The sequence below is a fragment of the Dasypus novemcinctus genome, chromosome 21, assembly GCF_030445035.2.
Source record: "Dasypus novemcinctus isolate mDasNov1 chromosome 21, mDasNov1.1.hap2, whole genome shotgun sequence".
Taxonomy (NCBI): Eukaryota; Metazoa; Chordata; class Mammalia; order Cingulata; family Dasypodidae; genus Dasypus; species Dasypus novemcinctus.
In genome coordinates, this window is record NC_080693.1 from 16,600,824 (window position 1) to 16,616,510 (window position 15,687).

The 15,687-nt window shown below is 54.6% G+C and overlaps 2 protein-coding genes, 1 long non-coding RNA gene and 3 other non-coding genes across 9 annotated transcripts in view; 4 read left to right on the plus strand and 2 right to left on the minus strand.

The window, feature by feature from the left end:
• LOC131274972 (uncharacterized) overlaps positions 1-728 on the minus strand; it is a 1,632-nt gene extending 904 nt beyond the window's left edge. The window contains exon 1 of the long non-coding RNA XR_009182301.2: positions 577-728. This is a non-coding gene — a long non-coding RNA (uncharacterized lncRNA). The remainder of the gene's footprint in view (positions 1-576) is intronic.
• TRPV2 (transient receptor potential cation channel subfamily V member 2) overlaps positions 1-4,654 on the plus strand; it is a 26,784-nt gene extending 22,130 nt beyond the window's left edge. For 3 of the 4 annotated variants that reach the window (XM_058283419.2, XM_058283418.2, XM_071210296.1), the window contains 5 exons: positions 697-2,693; positions 2,929-2,984; positions 3,393-3,465; positions 3,923-4,029; positions 4,250-4,654. In XM_058283419.2, the coding sequence (XP_058139402.1) occupies positions 697-800 (104 nt within the window). In that variant the 3' untranslated portion in view covers positions 801-2,693; positions 2,929-2,984; positions 3,393-3,465; positions 3,923-4,029; positions 4,250-4,654. The remainder of the gene's footprint in view (positions 1-696; positions 2,694-2,928; positions 2,985-3,392; positions 3,466-3,922; positions 4,030-4,249) is intronic. The other variant, XM_071210295.1, reaches the window with a different exon arrangement.
• On the plus strand, positions 2,773-2,844 carry LOC111764056 (small nucleolar RNA SNORD49). The gene has a single exon (XR_002796766.1). It is a non-coding gene; the product is annotated as a small nucleolar RNA SNORD49 (small nucleolar RNA).
• Positions 3,244-3,314, plus strand: LOC111764038 (small nucleolar RNA SNORD49). Its single transcript, XR_002796754.1, has one exon. It is a non-coding gene; the product is annotated as a small nucleolar RNA SNORD49 (small nucleolar RNA).
• LOC111764065 (small nucleolar RNA SNORD65) lies at positions 4,108-4,178 on the plus strand. The gene has a single exon (XR_002796773.1). It is a non-coding gene; the product is annotated as a small nucleolar RNA SNORD65 (small nucleolar RNA).
• A 998-nt stretch (positions 4,655-5,652) lies between the features above and the next one.
• The window catches only part of LRRC75A (leucine rich repeat containing 75A), a 53,439-nt gene continuing 43,404 nt past the window's right edge, over positions 5,653-15,687 (minus strand). Inside the window, exons 3-4 of the mRNA XM_058283420.2 lie at positions 7,858-7,973; positions 5,653-6,260 (exon numbers count right to left, since the gene is read on the minus strand). Of these exons, the coding sequence (XP_058139403.1) occupies positions 5,756-6,260; positions 7,858-7,973 (621 nt within the window). The 3' untranslated portion in view covers positions 5,653-5,755. The remainder of the gene's footprint in view (positions 6,261-7,857; positions 7,974-15,687) is intronic.

Below are 15,687 nucleotides of genomic sequence, written 5' to 3' on the forward strand. Positions count from 1 at the left end.
CATCCCCCCTGACCCCACCTGAGTCCCCTGCCGAGGCTGAGTGCTGTCCTCAGGATCTCTTGGGCAGCCCCTCACCCCCTGCCCCTGGCTCTCATCCCTCCTGCTTCTGCACCCCATCAGGGCGTGCTAGGCCTGCACCCCGACAAGCTGCACCCCGACCTCCAGACAAGTCTTTCTGCTCCAGACTCAGCTCACTGGAATTCCTCCGATTTACACAGAACTTCCAACTGCCCGAAAGCCCACACTCCCCCGGGGCCGTGGTCCTGCCGCACTCCCCACACCTCTGTCCCCGAGGAGGCCGGGTGGCAGTGCTCCCTGGCTCACGCTTCCCATGCAAACACCCGTCCCGCCCTTCTGACTGTCTGGATCTGCGGCCTCCCCTGACTTCCCAGGACACCTCACTTTCACCTCCCCTGGGGACCTGAGCTGGTTTCAAATGGTCTGGTCGCTGACCCACAAGGCTGTCACCTCCGTGGACTTGGAGCTCAGCACCACACCTGACCCCTGGCCTGGGCTTGGGAAATGCTTGTGGAAGGAGGGTGGTGGGGAAGGGCACGGCGGAGGCCCCGAGCTCACCTGCCGTCCACAGGGCCTGGCGCGGCTTCCCAGCAGCCAGCCCCTCCTGCGTCCCCAGCGCCTGCCCCCCGGGGGACAAACCCCCAGGGCCCAGCCGCAGTGCTCCCCTTCTGTTGACAGGCCCCAGGAGGAACTCCGCCGTGGCCTCCCCCTCCCCGCCTGCGGAGGACGACTCAGCCTTGGAGAATGAAGATCAGCCCCTCCAGCCCGCGGGGTCTCGCTGAGCAGCCCAGACTCAGCTGTGCTTCTTTCACAGCCACCCCTGCTGGCTGTGCGGCCCGGCCAAGTCAATTCTGGTGGCAAATACAATTTTCTTTTCTATCATGAACTCTTCTGGAAACATTATTTGGGCAAAGTTATCAGGCCCTTGGGCTGGTTATGTCTTGCATGTCACTGCGTGCATGCGCTTGTGTCTGGGGCGGGGTTGCTCCCACCTGTGCCTTGGGCACCGGAGACAGTCCTTGGTTGTCGCCCAGCTCCGAGGCTGTCCTCTTCCAGTGTGCAGGCAGCTGATCCAGCTGCTGTGCCCGCTGGCACGACAGACTTGTGGGGGCAGACATGGCAAGCACCCCCACCAGTCAGCCCTCACCAGGTGCCTCCAAAACCTCTGTGGAGCCTCCAGTCTCTCTCAAGTGCTTAGCTCGGGGTGTCCTTCTCCTCGCCTGGATTACTGCTTTCCCTCCAGACTGGACTTCCTGCTCAATTCCCACTCCTCTAAGTTATTCTCTGCAGGGCAGCCAGAGGGGACTTCCTAAGACACAAGTACAAGTCACCCCTGTGCTCTGAAGGCTTGAGAGGCTCCCCAGTGCCCACAGAATGGTTTTGCCCAGAGTATTTCCAGATGCCTCTTCCTCCATCCCACCCCTCACCCTCCACGCCCTCCTTGGGACTTTCGCCAAATTCTGTATGCAGACTGAGGGACCACATACCGGCTTGACACCGTGACTTTGCTCTGGCTGGAAGCTCCGCTCCTTCTATTAAAATCTAAGCCCAGCACGAAGTCTCTGGCTCTCTGTGGCCTTTCCAATGAATTGCCAATCCCAAGTGAATTGCTCTTCCTCAGTATAATGTGCAAATATAAACTACGTATGTATGAATACATATTAAGTGGGAGGGACCTGAGCATGTTCTTGTGCTGAAAGGAAAGCACTGGCACAGAGGGAATGGTTTCCAGCGTAGACGAGATGGGGGCACGTTGGAGTCAGGAGAGAGACGGAGGGGGGCAGCTCCGTACCTCAGAAGGGAGGAGAGGGCGGCGGTGAATGCAGGCACAGCTGAGAGGCGTCCCGCCCGATGTCCGCTCGCTCTTAAAGGTCATTCTAAGGAATGAGGACGGTCGTCAGTGCACAGGGGTTTGAGAGGCTCCGGGGATATTTCAAAATAGTGCGGGTCAGACTGGCAGCGCTTAGAAAATCGAGGGAGCTACTAGTTATATGAATATTTGCTGCTTGATACGCTCTCCAGTCCCAAGAGTGTCTTGTCTATGCGATCCCCCCCACAACCTTCCGCGATTCCGTTTTCTCCGTTTCCGGGGGTGGCAGACGGAGGTTCACAAACGTTAAGCTATTTGCTCAGCATCACACCGCTCCAGTCCCACCAGCCAGGCCACGCGCAGGCGCACCGGGACTCGCCGCACGTCTCCTGGCCCAGAATTCCCGGGGTTGTGGGAGAGACCACAGACTCAACAGGAGGGGGGGAGTCCTTAGGTGGACGAGTCTACCCCTTCAAGTGGGCCGGAAGTTCCCGTGAATCGTCGACAGGCCCCCCTCCCTTCTGTGAGAGTGAGACGTCCCGGCTCCTTAAATGCCTGGCGCACGGCGCGGACCGTCTTTCCGCAGTTATCGTCATGGGGTAAGGGCTGTTCGCGTGTGGGCTTAGTGGCGGGCGGTAAAGGGAACTAAGGGACAAGCGCCTTTCTCATTTCTGGAGTGATGCTTCCGCAGAGGTTGACTCGCAGGGAGGAGCGTGCGTCCCCCTGTGCCAGGGCGGGCGCTGGGCTCCCTGTCCGAGCGCGCGTGCTTGTCCCGCAGGGCCAACGCGGGAGCCTGGGGTCCCCGAAGGCCGGGCCGCCCTTCCCCGGGCCCGCCGTGGGTCGCGTGCAAACCCGAGAGAGTTGGGTGAGTTGGGGTCTGGCTGTGGTTTTCGGTGACCGGGGACCCTTCGCGGGGGTGAGGTTTGGAATGGGGAGGCGTGGACTGTTGTGATGATACTGGTAATAGGAAGTGCCGTCAGAAGCGATAACTGACGATGTTTTATGCCCGTCTGACCGCAGTCGTTGAGCCTCCACCGTTTAGTTGCATTTAACTTCTAGAATCTGCTCTAAGCGTATGCTCTTGTTTCTCCGGGTTCCAGGTCACAGACTCACTGCAGGCTATTGAAGACTGCAGCATCCCATCATGAGGTGTAAGGTACGGTTTTTGTTAAGTTAAATAACACTGAAATTGAACAGTTGTAGATTTCAGCTTTTCTAAAACTTACATACCAAGTCCTTGCATAGTATGCTCTGGCGCTAGCCTGGAACTGTATTTAAACAGTTTTAAGCAGAAACATACTGAAGCATGTCTCCAGTGCCCATCTTTTAGACAAGTTTAGTTTAAAGTAATCCAGGGTGTCCCCAATGCCAGTTGAGCCAGAGGAGTGGTACTGGGAAGAGGTGAGGTGCGTGGCTGCTCTGATGAAAACCATAATAGGAAGTGCCGTCAGAAGCGATAACTGACGATAACTATTCTTGGCTGACTGCAGTCACCAAGTCCTCCCCTGCTGGCTGGTGCCCAAAAATGTCAGTCTGAACTGTGATCCTTAATTTATATACACAGGTTGCAACTCTGAAGGGGGTCCCCAATGTGATCAACCAAGGACTCTGCTAGGAGCAATACTGTCTGCCACAAGGTAAGCTTTGGTCTGTTGGAGAGGTTACTGCTTGATTGTGCCCAGCTATTGGTAGAATTACATGAGATGGCTAATTTTGTAGCTCAAGTATTGGGAATTTCATTTAATCAGGGTAGCTAGCCTCTGACCTATTGGTAGACTATCCCAGAGATGGTAGTGGTTCGTAGGGTAGAGTGAAGTCAGAAGTTGCTCCTTTTATACCACCTGGCTGTGAGATCTTGTGCAAATTATTTGCCTGAGCTCCAGTTTTCCTTACCCACGAAAAGGAAACTCGGTCATTTTAGGTTTGTGAAGCGTAATGAGGTGGCTAGACGGAGAGGCTAACTAGAGCTTAATGGACCTTGGTGTGGAGAAAGCCTACCTAAGTTCATGAGGACTTGTGTTGGGTGGGTCTGTAGTTGAGACTCTGTGTGATCTAGAAACACCTCTTGTGCTTTGGGCATCTGCTGTATTTCAGGTGTGCCTTGCTCTCCACTTGCTCAGGTCTCAGAGAAGTGAGTGCTGGAGAATGGTCGGTCAGGCAGAGATTCCACTGGCAGCAGCTGCTCAGCCCAAGAGATAGAGGTAAGGCTTGCTCTGGACAGTGGGCACTGGGGGAAAGGGAGCAGCTAGTTTTGTTAAAACATGTGCAGGAAGGATATCAAATGATGAGATCACCAAAAATAGCTGGAATTACCGGCAGATGGTGTAGTGGTGAGCATGGTTTTCTGAAGATATCTTTTATCGCCACGAATTGACTGTTGGTGGCAGTAGAAGGTGAGACTGATACTTAGTTTCTTTGCAGGCTATATCCTCAGGCTGGTCACCTGTCTGTGACGGGGGCAGAATTCAACCATCCATTTGGACCATGAGAAATTACACGCCATTGACCATCTGGACCAGCGTGGCTGGAACAGCTCCACTTGCACTGAGTACCTGGCGGCTGTTCTTACCAACACAGCCAAGAGAAGTTTGAAACTTTCTGGGACAGGCATGTTTAGTATCACCCATTAGATTCTGTCATTGTTCTTGCCAGACTGCCAAAGAGCTTCTGAAATACGAGGTTTTAAAAAAATGTATTTTTAAAGGTAAATACATTTTAGTTGTAAGTAATTTTGAGACAGAACCAAGGTCTTTAAGCAGGAAACTCTTAGATATACCCATGCAAATGTCCATGACAAATACAATAAAGAATTGTCTTTGGTATTGATTCTTAAAAATGTATTTTTGAAGAAAAGGTTAAATTTGATTACTACTCTGCCTGGTGTTAGCAGTCCAGGTATTTGCAGTTTAGCAGCAACAGGTGGTCTAAGCTGTTCTCCCCTCCCTGCCTATATTTTGGGGACAAAAATTCCAGATCATTTAAGGCATCCATATAATCCCTGCCACTTCCAGGCTGTCACTTTTGCATAGCTTTCCTCTAGCTCTCTACTTGGGCCCCTGGTGGGACTTTAGCCTAACTGGCAGGGCCTTCGCCCCCATCCCAGAAGAGGACCTGGGTGTGAGGGGAAGGGGAAGGGGAAAGAAAGCCTTGCTAGCTCCCTGGCAGACCCCTCCCCGTTTATGGCCACCCCCTAGCTCTCTCAGGAGGCACTAGGTCTGAGTTTGTAGATGTGCCTCTGCAATAGTCCCCAGTATTTAGGAATGTATTCAAAAGATTACTTTTCCCAGGGGTCCCCATAAAAACTAATTTTGTGGGGAAAACCTTATGAGGAAATGTTTCCTGGGTTGACTGACTGTCTAGGGGCGGGAGCAGGCCCCCTCATGGGGCACCACTGGGCCAGCACAGGGAAGCTCTGGAAGGGTCCCAGGTGGTGCCGCAGGCAGGGGCACTGTGAGACCCTCCAGGGAAGTCCTAAAGGGTCCGGGGCTCTGTAAGGAGGTGCAGCAGTGCCCTTCAGCCCACCCCTTCCCAAATGGCACTAGCCCACGGCCCCACGGCTCCCATCCTTTGGTGGAACCACGGGCCTGGAGTTTGCTCTCCTGGGCAGGGCAAGTCGACTTCAGAGCTGGAAAACCCTGGGGTTAGAGTAGGACCCCAGCTCCACTTTCTGGGGAAAAGCTCTCAGCATTCACAGGGGCTCAAGCTTCTAGCACCTCCAAACCTTACCTGCCCCCACAAAGTTGGGGAGGTTGAGGGCCGAGCCGAGGGGGCTGCCCCTTCGAGCCAGTGGTGACTTCTGGAGCCAGGGGGCAGAAAGTGGCATTGGGGTGAAGGCAAGGAGGGGGCTGGGGAGGACCAAGGAGATGCTCCCGCGCTCCCTTGCCCGGGCACGAGGGTCCGGCTCCCGGGGGTGGCCCGGTCTCCACCTCACGTCTGGGCCTGGGCCGCAGCCCCAGGCTCCAGGCCGCCCTCGGGAGACCCTCCCCCCGGGTCCTCCTCGCCGCCGCCCGGGCCCTCGCCCAGCTCCAGGATGGTGGGCAGGTGGCCCTGCCTCGGGCAGCGCTTGCGCAGGCTGAGCAGGAAGGCCTGCGGCAGGGAGAAGATGTCCACGTTGTTGCCCAGGTCGATCCAGGTGACGCTGGGGAACTTGCCGGGGTCCTTGAGGGCGTCGGTGAGGTCGCGCAGCAGCGCCCGCGTCAGCCGGTTGCCGTTGAGCGTCAGCGTGGAGAGGCGCGGCAGCGCGCCCAGCGCCGGCAGCAGCTGCACGACCATGTCGTCCGTGAGGCCCGTGAAGCCCAGCTCCACGCTGGCCACCTGCTCCCCGCAGCGCTGCAGGTAGCCGCTCACCCGCTCCAGGTCCCGCGCGCTCAGCGGGATGCCCGCCAGGTCCACCGTGTTGTCCGCGGGGCTTCCGGCCAGGACGGCCTTGAGGCTGGCGGGGAGAGGGACACGGGAGCCGGGTCAGCCGAGCAGGACAGGGGCGTGTCCTGGGGGCTGCAAGGGCTACCGCCGCCAAGCCGGCCTCGGCTGGTTGGCACAAGTCAGGTGCAGCTCCAGGTGCAGCCCTCCAGGGTGCAGGGGAAGGGCCAGCACCCTGGGGAGAGGCTTGGCGTCTCTGCAAGATCCAGTGACATTTGGTGCCAGAACACCTGGTTTGTATCTTAGCACGTCTTCCTTCTCCTCAGACCTCGGAGAGGTGACAGTAAATGACCTCCCCCCTCTGTGCCTCAGATATTTAACCGAAGAGTGGAGCGAAGAGCCTACCTACCTAACAGGGTTGGTGTGAAATAAATACATTTAATAAATGGAGACCGTTTCCAACAGCGCCTTGTACAGGAAGGCTGTTAATACTTGCCGCTCTCTTTTGTCACCACCTGAATCCAGCCCCCCACTTGTCAGCGGGGTGACTTTTGGCCAGTCACACGGCGACAGTCGCATCCCCTACCTCCCTCATTCCTGTCTGAGGACAGGTGACATCTGTGCTGACGCAAAGAAAAATGAAGCGCGCTGGCTGTCAGAGCAGTCGGTAACATTCCAGCAAAGGGAATGCACGCGCAAAGGCCCTGAGGCTCTAGCTCCGAGTGTGTGTGAGCCAGCAGGAAGGCCTGCGCGGGTGCAGGGAGGGAGAGCTCAGGCGGGAGGCAGGGAAGGGCCTGTTGTCCCCTTTCGGATTTTGTTCGAGGGTGACGGGAACATCCGAGGGGAGTCGACTCCATTTACCTTTTGGGCTGAGAAGGGACTGAGGCCCCAGCAGAGCTTGACCTTCCAGCTGCCCAGTCCTGAAGAACCAGTTCCCACAGCCCCAGGCCTCCCAGCCCTGGCTCATCCCCTCCCAGGGCTGCTGCCCCCGCCGGCTGGAGCCCTGCCTTCCCGGGCTCCATCCCCTCCACCAGCTTCGGGGTGGCAGGTGTCCAGAAAGCGGGGAGGGCCCGACCTCCACCTCCCCATCTGCAGGGCCTGGAAGGAGGAGCCTGCAGCAGCCTTTTGAACCTGCCGCCCTGCTCCAGCGTCCTCTGCCTGCACTGCTGGCTGCTTCCTCCTCCAGGAAGCCTTCCTGCCAGGCTCCCACCACATGCTTCCTATGGCGCTACCTGCCACGACCCACGTGCCTGCCCTCCTCTTCAGGTGGCCACGAGACGCCCGCGAGTCCTCCCTGCTGCAGGCACCAGGGACGTGGCTAGGGCCTGGGTGCTTCTAGGGGACGCCCCAGAACTGTGGGACTCAGCGGGAGTGCCCACTTTTAGCCCACCTCCCTGCCTACCCCAGCCCATCCTCAGCTCCCACTTGCAGACCAGGGCTGCCCACCAGCTCTTCTCATCTTGGGGTGCCCTCCCGGCTGCGTGCCCCACCCTTCAATCTCACCTCCTCCAAGCAGCCCTCCCAGATCCCCTCCGGTCCAGGCCCTTGCTCCGCCCCACGGCCCTCAGGACACAGGGCTTGTGCTCTGCACACAGCCTGGCTGTAGGCTTTGGGCTGCCCTTGCAGGAAGCTTGGAGGCCGAGCAGTGGGGGGGGGGGCCGGGGACTCACCAGGCCTGTGGCTTCCTCTTCACCAGCCCCCGGTGGCGCCTCCACTGGGAGTGGGGGCTGAGGTGGTACACCAGCTGCCGGCACAGCTTCTCCATGGCGCCCAGCGCATCCCCTTCCTGCAGGAGCAACAGACGCAGGGCCCTGAGCGGGGGTCGGGATGGCGGGGGGCAGGAGCCCAGGCCCCCGGCCCCGCCTTCCAGCGCTGCACCCCAAGGCTGAGCCGGGGAGGCCCTCTCTGCAGGCTACATGTGCAGACCCCCTTGGCACAGAGCAGCGGGAGAGCAGCAGTGGCTGGTGGGTTGCCATGGCTTGATTTTTTTTTTTTTCTGTGCATCAGTTGCTCTCGTTGAAAATTTGAGACTTATCTAAAAGTCTGGGTTCCAGCAGCTTCTCTTAAAAAACCAGGAGCTCCGGCGACAATGGGCTGGCGCTGAGGGCCAGCGGACCCCTGAGCCAGGGCTCACCGCGCCCCTGCCATCCTGCGTGCTCGCTCACTTGACAGATCCAGCCTGGGCATGTCACAGAGTAAAGAGGACCGGGAGGTATTGTTACCCATGTCCCTCTCAAAATCGAAGAAGAGAATGAGGGTCCAAGGTTTCCCCAGCTGACGGGACTTACCTGGCCCCTGGCTGCACTTGAGCTTGAGACCTGGGGCTAAAGGATAAAAGCAGGACAGAGGAGAAACTGTCCCCAAAAAAGTCCACTCAGCAAAAGCCGCTGAGCACAGACGCCGCGGGGGCCGCGTTCCCATCTTCCTCCACCTCCCGCCGTTTTGTAAGTGGCACCTTTGAAGATGTTAAGGTGCATCCAGGGGTGGGCTCACCTGTGAACAGGGACTTGGGTCCCTACTGGGTGCTGCCCCACCGAGTCAGGGTGGGTCAAAATCCTTGGGCCCGCAGGCCTTATAAGAGAGAAATTCAGATGGAGTCGGTGGGAAACCAGAAGCCAGAAGTTAGAAAAGCCTAAGCAGGAAACCAGTGACGGGGTCCTGTGACCGAGGGTCGCACCACAGCCCATTACCGACCCCGGGACGAAGCGTGGCCTGGCCGACACGGCCGCGTTGGACTTCCAGCCTCCGAGCAAGCGGCGAGCCTAGAAATGCCCGTCGTTTAGGCCAAGGCGTTGTGCTGTACTTGTCACAGCAGCTACAGCAAACCAAGACAGTGGCCAAGGGCCCGTGCTCCTGAGCCTGACGGACCCCGTGGCCAGAGCCCGGGTCTGGCGAGTGCCCGGGCTCAGGTGCAAACCCACGTGTGAACACCCCCGCGGGTGCAGCCGGGGTCGAGCGCATCAGCACATGCACCAAGCGTCTTGTTGCAGAGTGAGTCCTTGGGAAAGGCCAGCCGTTGTTATGATTATGACTGTGATTATGATTACACCGCTAAAGGAGAAGTCACATTTCAAGTGGTGAAGAGCCACATCATGTGCCTTTAAATCCTTGCTCAGTTACGTTCTCCCTGTGTGACCTCAGGGAAGTCACTTCACCTCTCTGTGCCTCTAATCCTCATCGGTGAAGGGCTAACAGCACTGACCTCGCAGGGGTTTCTGTGAGGCCTGAACGAGTTAATCTTTGCCAGGCGTGTTACGTAGGGCCCAGTACACAGCAAGCTCTCTCTGAATGCCCATCAGATAAACACGAGCTATTGCGTGAGAGCAGCGTGGACCGCGGCAGGCAAGGAAGGAGGGTGACCTCTGCCTGGGCTCAGACTGAAGCTGGGCTTTTAAGAACGGACGTGATGGGAAGCGGACTTGGCCCAGTGGTTAGGGCGTCCGTCTACCACATGGGAGGTCCGCGGTTCAAACCCCGGGCCTCCTTGACCCGTGTGGAGCTGGCCCATGCGCAGTGCTGATGCGCGCAAGGAGTGCCCTGCCACGCAGGGGTGTCCCCCGCGTAGGGGAGCCCCACGCACAAGGAGTGCGCCCCGTAAGGAGAGCCACCCAGCGCGAAAGAAAGTACAGCCTGCCCAGGAATGGCGCCGCACACACGGACAGCTGACACAACAAGATGACGCAACAGGAAGAAACACAGATTCCCCTGCCGCTGACAACAACAGAAGCGGACAAAGAAACAAGACGCAGCAAATAGACACAGAGAACAGACAACGGGGGGGTGGGGGGAGAAAGAGATAAATAAATCTTTAAAAAAAAAAAAAAGAAATGGCCCTTTGAAGGTCCTGATAGGAGCTGCAGTGGGGAGCCCCAGGAGGGGAGGGCTGGGAGAAAGGGCTTCTGGGCCCTCCAACACGGTCGGGGGGCTGCAGAGCAGCGGCCACCAAGGCAGAGCCGGGCTCCCAAGTTCCTCGGCGTTGGGGGCGGGGGCCCGGCGGTTGTGCAGTGGGAGGTGTCCCGGCGCCCCCAGCACAGGGACGAGGCCGGGAAAATCAATCCCTATTCCCTACCACATTAACAGAAGAAAGGGAAAACACCCACGCGATCACCTCAATTGATGAGGAAGAAACATAGGACAACATTCAGTGCCCTTTCTTTCATTACAAAAAATAAAAACAAAAACAAACTCATTGAACTAGGAATAGAAGTCAACTACCTCGATGTGATAAAGGGCATAGATGAAAGATCCGCAAACGGCATCATGAGGGTGAGAGGCCGAACGCTTTCTCCCCAAGATTAGGAAGAAATCTCACCTCTTAGGTGAGAGGATGTCTGCTCTCACCATCTCTATAAAAGACTGCACTGGGGAAGCGGATTTGGCTCAATTGATAAGAGCGTCCGCCTGCCACATGGGAGGTCCAGGGTTCAAACCCCGGGCCTCCTTACCCATGTGGAGCTGGCCCACGCGCAGTGCTGATGTACGCAAGTAGTGCCCTGCCACACAGGGGTGTCCCCACATAGGGGAGCCCCACATGCAAGGAGTGTGCCCCGCAAGGAGAGTCGCCCCACACGAAAAAAGCGCAGCCCGTCCAGGAGTGGTACCGCATACACGGAGAGCTGACCCAGCAAGATGACGCAACAAAAAGAGACACAGATTCCTAGTGCCGCTGATAAGAATCCAAGCAGACGCAGAAGAACACAACGTGAATGGACACAGAGAGCAGACAACAGGCGGGAGGGGAGAGAAGTAAATTAAAAAAAAAAAAAAGACTGCACTGGAGGTTCTAGCCAGGACAGTTGGGCAAAAAAAGAAATAAAACGCATCCAAATTGGAAAGGAAGAAGTAAAACTCTATTTGCAGATGACGTGATCTTATATCTAGAAAACCCTAAATAGACATACACACATTCACAAAACTATTAGAACTAATAAAACTGTTCCACACGGTCTTAGGATACATGATCAGTGTACAAAAATCAGTTGTATTTCTAAATGGCAGCAATGAGAACACTGAGAAGGCAAATAATACTTTATACCTCACACAAAAATTAACTCAATATAAAAGACCTAAATATAAAAACTAAAACTGCAGGAGTCCTAGAAGAAAACCTAAGGGAATATCTGCAAGACTTCCTATCAGGCAATGGGTTCTTTGATGTTGCTCCAGAGGAACCAGCAGCTAGAGGAAAAATAGATACACAGGACCTCATCAGGATTAAAGACGTTTGTGCGTCAAAGGACATTATCAAGAAAGTGAGAAGACAACCTACAGAATGAGAAAATATTTGCAAATTACATAGCTGATAAAGAGTTTAATATCCAGAATATAAAAAACTCCTATAACCAACAACAAAAAGATAAACCACCCAGTTTTTTAAAAAACGGGCCTTTTGATGAGGTTGCTTCAGTTAAGGCGTGGACCAGCGTGGGTCTTAATCCTCTCACTGGAGCCCTTTATAAACGGGATGAACATGGGGAGAGAGAGAGAAAGCCACAGAAGGGAGAGAGAACCAGGGAAGCCAGAAGCTCAAAGCAACGAGACGGGAACGGAGAGCCGGGCAGACCCCGCCCTGTCCCTGGTCGGGTGACCGAGTCCAGGTCGCCTGCAGCCGGTCTTCGGGGAGAAAGTGTCCCTGAGGAAGCCTCGGTTTGGACGTCTCCCTCAGCCTTGGAACCGTCCGCTTGTAAACTAATAACTCTCCGTCGTAAACGCCAACCCACCTTTGGGAGATTGCGTTTTGGGAGCCAGCAAACTCAAACAGTGTCCTCCAGGGTTGTCACAGGAGCAGGGGGAGGTCCAGAGCTCATCACCTCACACCCTCCACAGGACCTGGCATTCCAGAGTCCAAGAGGGCAGGTCTCATCGTGAAAGGATTTTCAAAATCCCCTTAGCACGATCAACTACACGAAGGCAGGAAGCGGGAAGGAAGGAAAGCACTCCTCTCTGTTGAGGCTGAGAAAGCCTTGGGGAGAGGAAGGATGGGTAAGAGGCAGACAGAGAACGGACCGGACTGGGACCCTCAGGACGGAGGGGCACTGGGGGGACCCCTGGCAGGGCACCCCTGACCCAAGGTGGCCCCGAGGCCAGAGGGGGGCCAGGCAGGGGCTTAGTATGGGCTCCACGGGGGACAGCCATTGCCCAAACCCAGTGGCAGAGGCCGAGGGAGGGAGAAGGACCAAAGGGGCAGCAACTAGTTCTGTGCTGAGGGCCCGGAGCAGAGGCCGTGGAGAGAAACCTCCAAAGGGGCCGAGTTCAACCTACAGAGGCTATTTACAGCAGTGATTTGGGCTCTGTTTAAAAACTGAAATCGGTCGATTTTCTTTGGTCATCAGCCACCACCACCCCCCTTCCCTTGGAGTTATCACCTAGTGGGGCAAGGGGCTGGCTGGTGAGCAAGACATTATGATTTGGAGACAAAATTTCCTATCCCCAAGATGGCACCCTTGTCTGTCAGCTCATTGTTTCTGCTCATTGTGTCTGCTTGTCTTCTTTAGGCAGCACCAGGAACCAAACCTGGGACCTCCCAGGTGGGAGGCAGGCACTCAGCCGCTTGAACCACATTTGCTCCCTGCTCACTGTGTCTACTCATTGCATCTGCTCATCTTCTTTAGGAGACACTGGGAACCGAACTTGGCACCTCCTGGGTGCCCAACTGCTTCAGCACATCCACACCCAACCCAATTTTTTAAAAAGTGCATTTTCTCTGCATATGTGAATACGGTGTAACTAACTGTGTAAATCTGTCCCCTCTTCAAGCACCATCTTTTGACCTTTGCTCTAGGGTATTCTAGGCTCTCCCAAGCTAGATGTGTTTTCTGGGGTCACCCACTCCTTTTCTGAATGCTGGCAGCACCCACCGCTGTGTTGTCTTCTCTTCTATCCCTGGGGCAAGGGCTGTGTCCCCCGACCGTGTATTTCCCAGCACAGGGTCTTGTATACACTGCAGCTAATAAATGTCCGGTTGGTGAAATTCCTGGACATCGCATGCGCAGCCACTGGTCTCTCTCCCTCCCCTGTAGCATCCATCTCGTGTTCTCTCCCTGCTCAGCCTTCCCTGATCTCTTCTCTCTTTCTCCTCCCCCTTGCAGGCCATATTTCCTTTGCACGGGACAGCCTCTGCTCATGTGGGGAGAGGAGATGAAGCGGGGCGGGGACAAGCGAGCAGCAGGTGCGAGGTGGGGGTTGATGTCCCGAGAGGCAGGGTGCCTGAGCAGGGCCGCGGGTGGCTCAGGAAGCCAGAGATTTGGAATGGAATCCGTTTAGCTGCGGCTTGTGGTCGTCAATTCCCACAAACCTCACCACTTCCTACTGTGGTGAGCCTGTCTGATAAATAAACTTGCATCACCCGCCTGTCACCCCTGGCAATTATGTTTATGACCTCGAGGGTAGCCCCTTCCTATTAAAAAAAAAAAAAGATTTATTTATTTATTTCTCTCCCCCACCCCCGCCCAGTTGTCTGTTTTGTGTCTATTTGCTGCATCTTCTTCTTTTGTCCGCTTCTGTTGTTGTCAGTGGCCCGGGAATCTGTGTCTCTTTTTGTTGCGTCATCTTGTTGTGTCAGCTCTCCCCTTGTGTGTGTGGCGCCATTCCTGGGCAGGCTGCACTTTCTTTCGCGCTGGGCGGCTCTCCTTACGGGGCGCACCCCCTGTGCGTGGGGCTCCCCTACGCGGGGGACACCCTGCGTGGCAGGGCACTCCTTGCGCGCATCAGCACTGCGCATGGGCCAGCTCCACACGGGTCAAGGAGGCCCGGGGTTTGAACCGCGGACCTCCCATGTGGTAGGCGGACGCCCTAATCACTGGGCCAAGTCCGCTTCCCTGTTTCTTTTTATTATTATTTTTTTGGAGGTACCGAGGATTAAAACCAGGACCTCGTACATGGGAAGCAGGCACTCAACCACTGAGCTACATCCGCTCCCCTATTTTTATTTACACACACTCCATATCCACCAACTGTACACTCCCCTTCCCCTGGTAACCTCTACTCTCCTTTCTGTCTCTGCAAATGTTTGCTATTTCTAGACCTCTCTTACGAGTGACATCATATATGTGTCCTTACGTGCCTTGCTTATGTCACTAAGCATGTTTTCAAGGTTCTGCCACTTGCAGCATCTCATAACTTTATTCTTTCTTTAGGCCCTGATGATATTCCACTGTGTTTATGTTCCACATTTTGTTTATCCATCATTCGTTGATGGACTCTTGGGTTGTTTCCACCTTCTGGCTATTGGGAATACTGCTGCTAAAAACGCTGGTGTACAAGTATCTACTGCGACACTGTTCATGAGTTCTTTGGGTATATATCTAGACATGGCGTTGCCGGGTCCTATGGAAAGTCTATATTTAACTTTTTGAGGAAACTTTTTCTTGCTTGTTGAATTTATCTGCTGCTTCTTTTGTTGTTTGTAGTTTTGGTGTCATATCTGAGAATCCCTTGCAGAATCTCAGGTCATAAAGATTTGTCCCTATGTTATCTTCTAAGAGTTTTAGAAAAGTTTTTAGCTCTTATAGTTAGGTCCTAGGTCTACTTTGGTTTAATTTTTGCATACGGACTGAGGTAGGGGTCTCACTCCATTCTTCGGCAGGTGGACATCCAGTTCTCCCAAAGTCATTGTCAAGAGACTATTCATTCCCCATTTCACCTACTCAGCACTCTTGTCCAAAATCAGCTGGCCACAGATTGAGTGGGTTTATTTCTGGAGTTTCAATTCTTTTCACTGGTATATATGTCCATCTTTATGCCAGTAACCCACATTTTGGTTACTGTAGCTTTGTTTAAAATTTGAAATAGGGAGTGTGAATCTTCCAACTTTGCTTCTCTTCTTCAAAATCATTTTGGCTATTCAGGCCCTGTTGCCTTTCCATATGAATTTGAGGATCGGCTTTGTCCTTTTTGATAGAAATCACACTGAATTTGCAGATTGCTTTGAAAAATATTGATATTCTTAAAAATTTCTTTTTCTGTTTTAAGTGACTTCATCATCCAAACCATACTTTATTGTTTTTATTCTTATTTTTAAAGGTTTATTTTATTTACTTCTCTCCCCTTTCCCCCATTGTCTGTTCTCTGTGTCCATTCACTGTGCGTTCTTCTGTGTCTGTTTGCATTCTTATCATGTGGCACTGGGAAACTGTGTGGCTTTTTTTGCTGCATCATCTTGCTGTGTCAGCTCTCCGTGTGTGCAGCGCCACTCCTGGGTGGGCTGCGCTTTTTTTGCATGGGGTGATTCTCCTTGCACGTGGGGCTCCCCTATGTGGGCGACACCCCTGTGTGGCACGGCACTCCTTGCGTACATCAGCACTGCGCATGGGCCAGCTCACCACGCAGGTCAGGAGGCCCTGGGTGCTGAACCCTGGACCCTCCATATGGTAGGTGGGCGCGCTATCAGTTGAGCCACAACCACTTCCCACTTTATTGTTTGTTTTGTGAGTAAAATTTCCTTAATAAACACACTTCCAAATACTGATGTTGATGATGATGAAAATGCAAAAAGCATTATG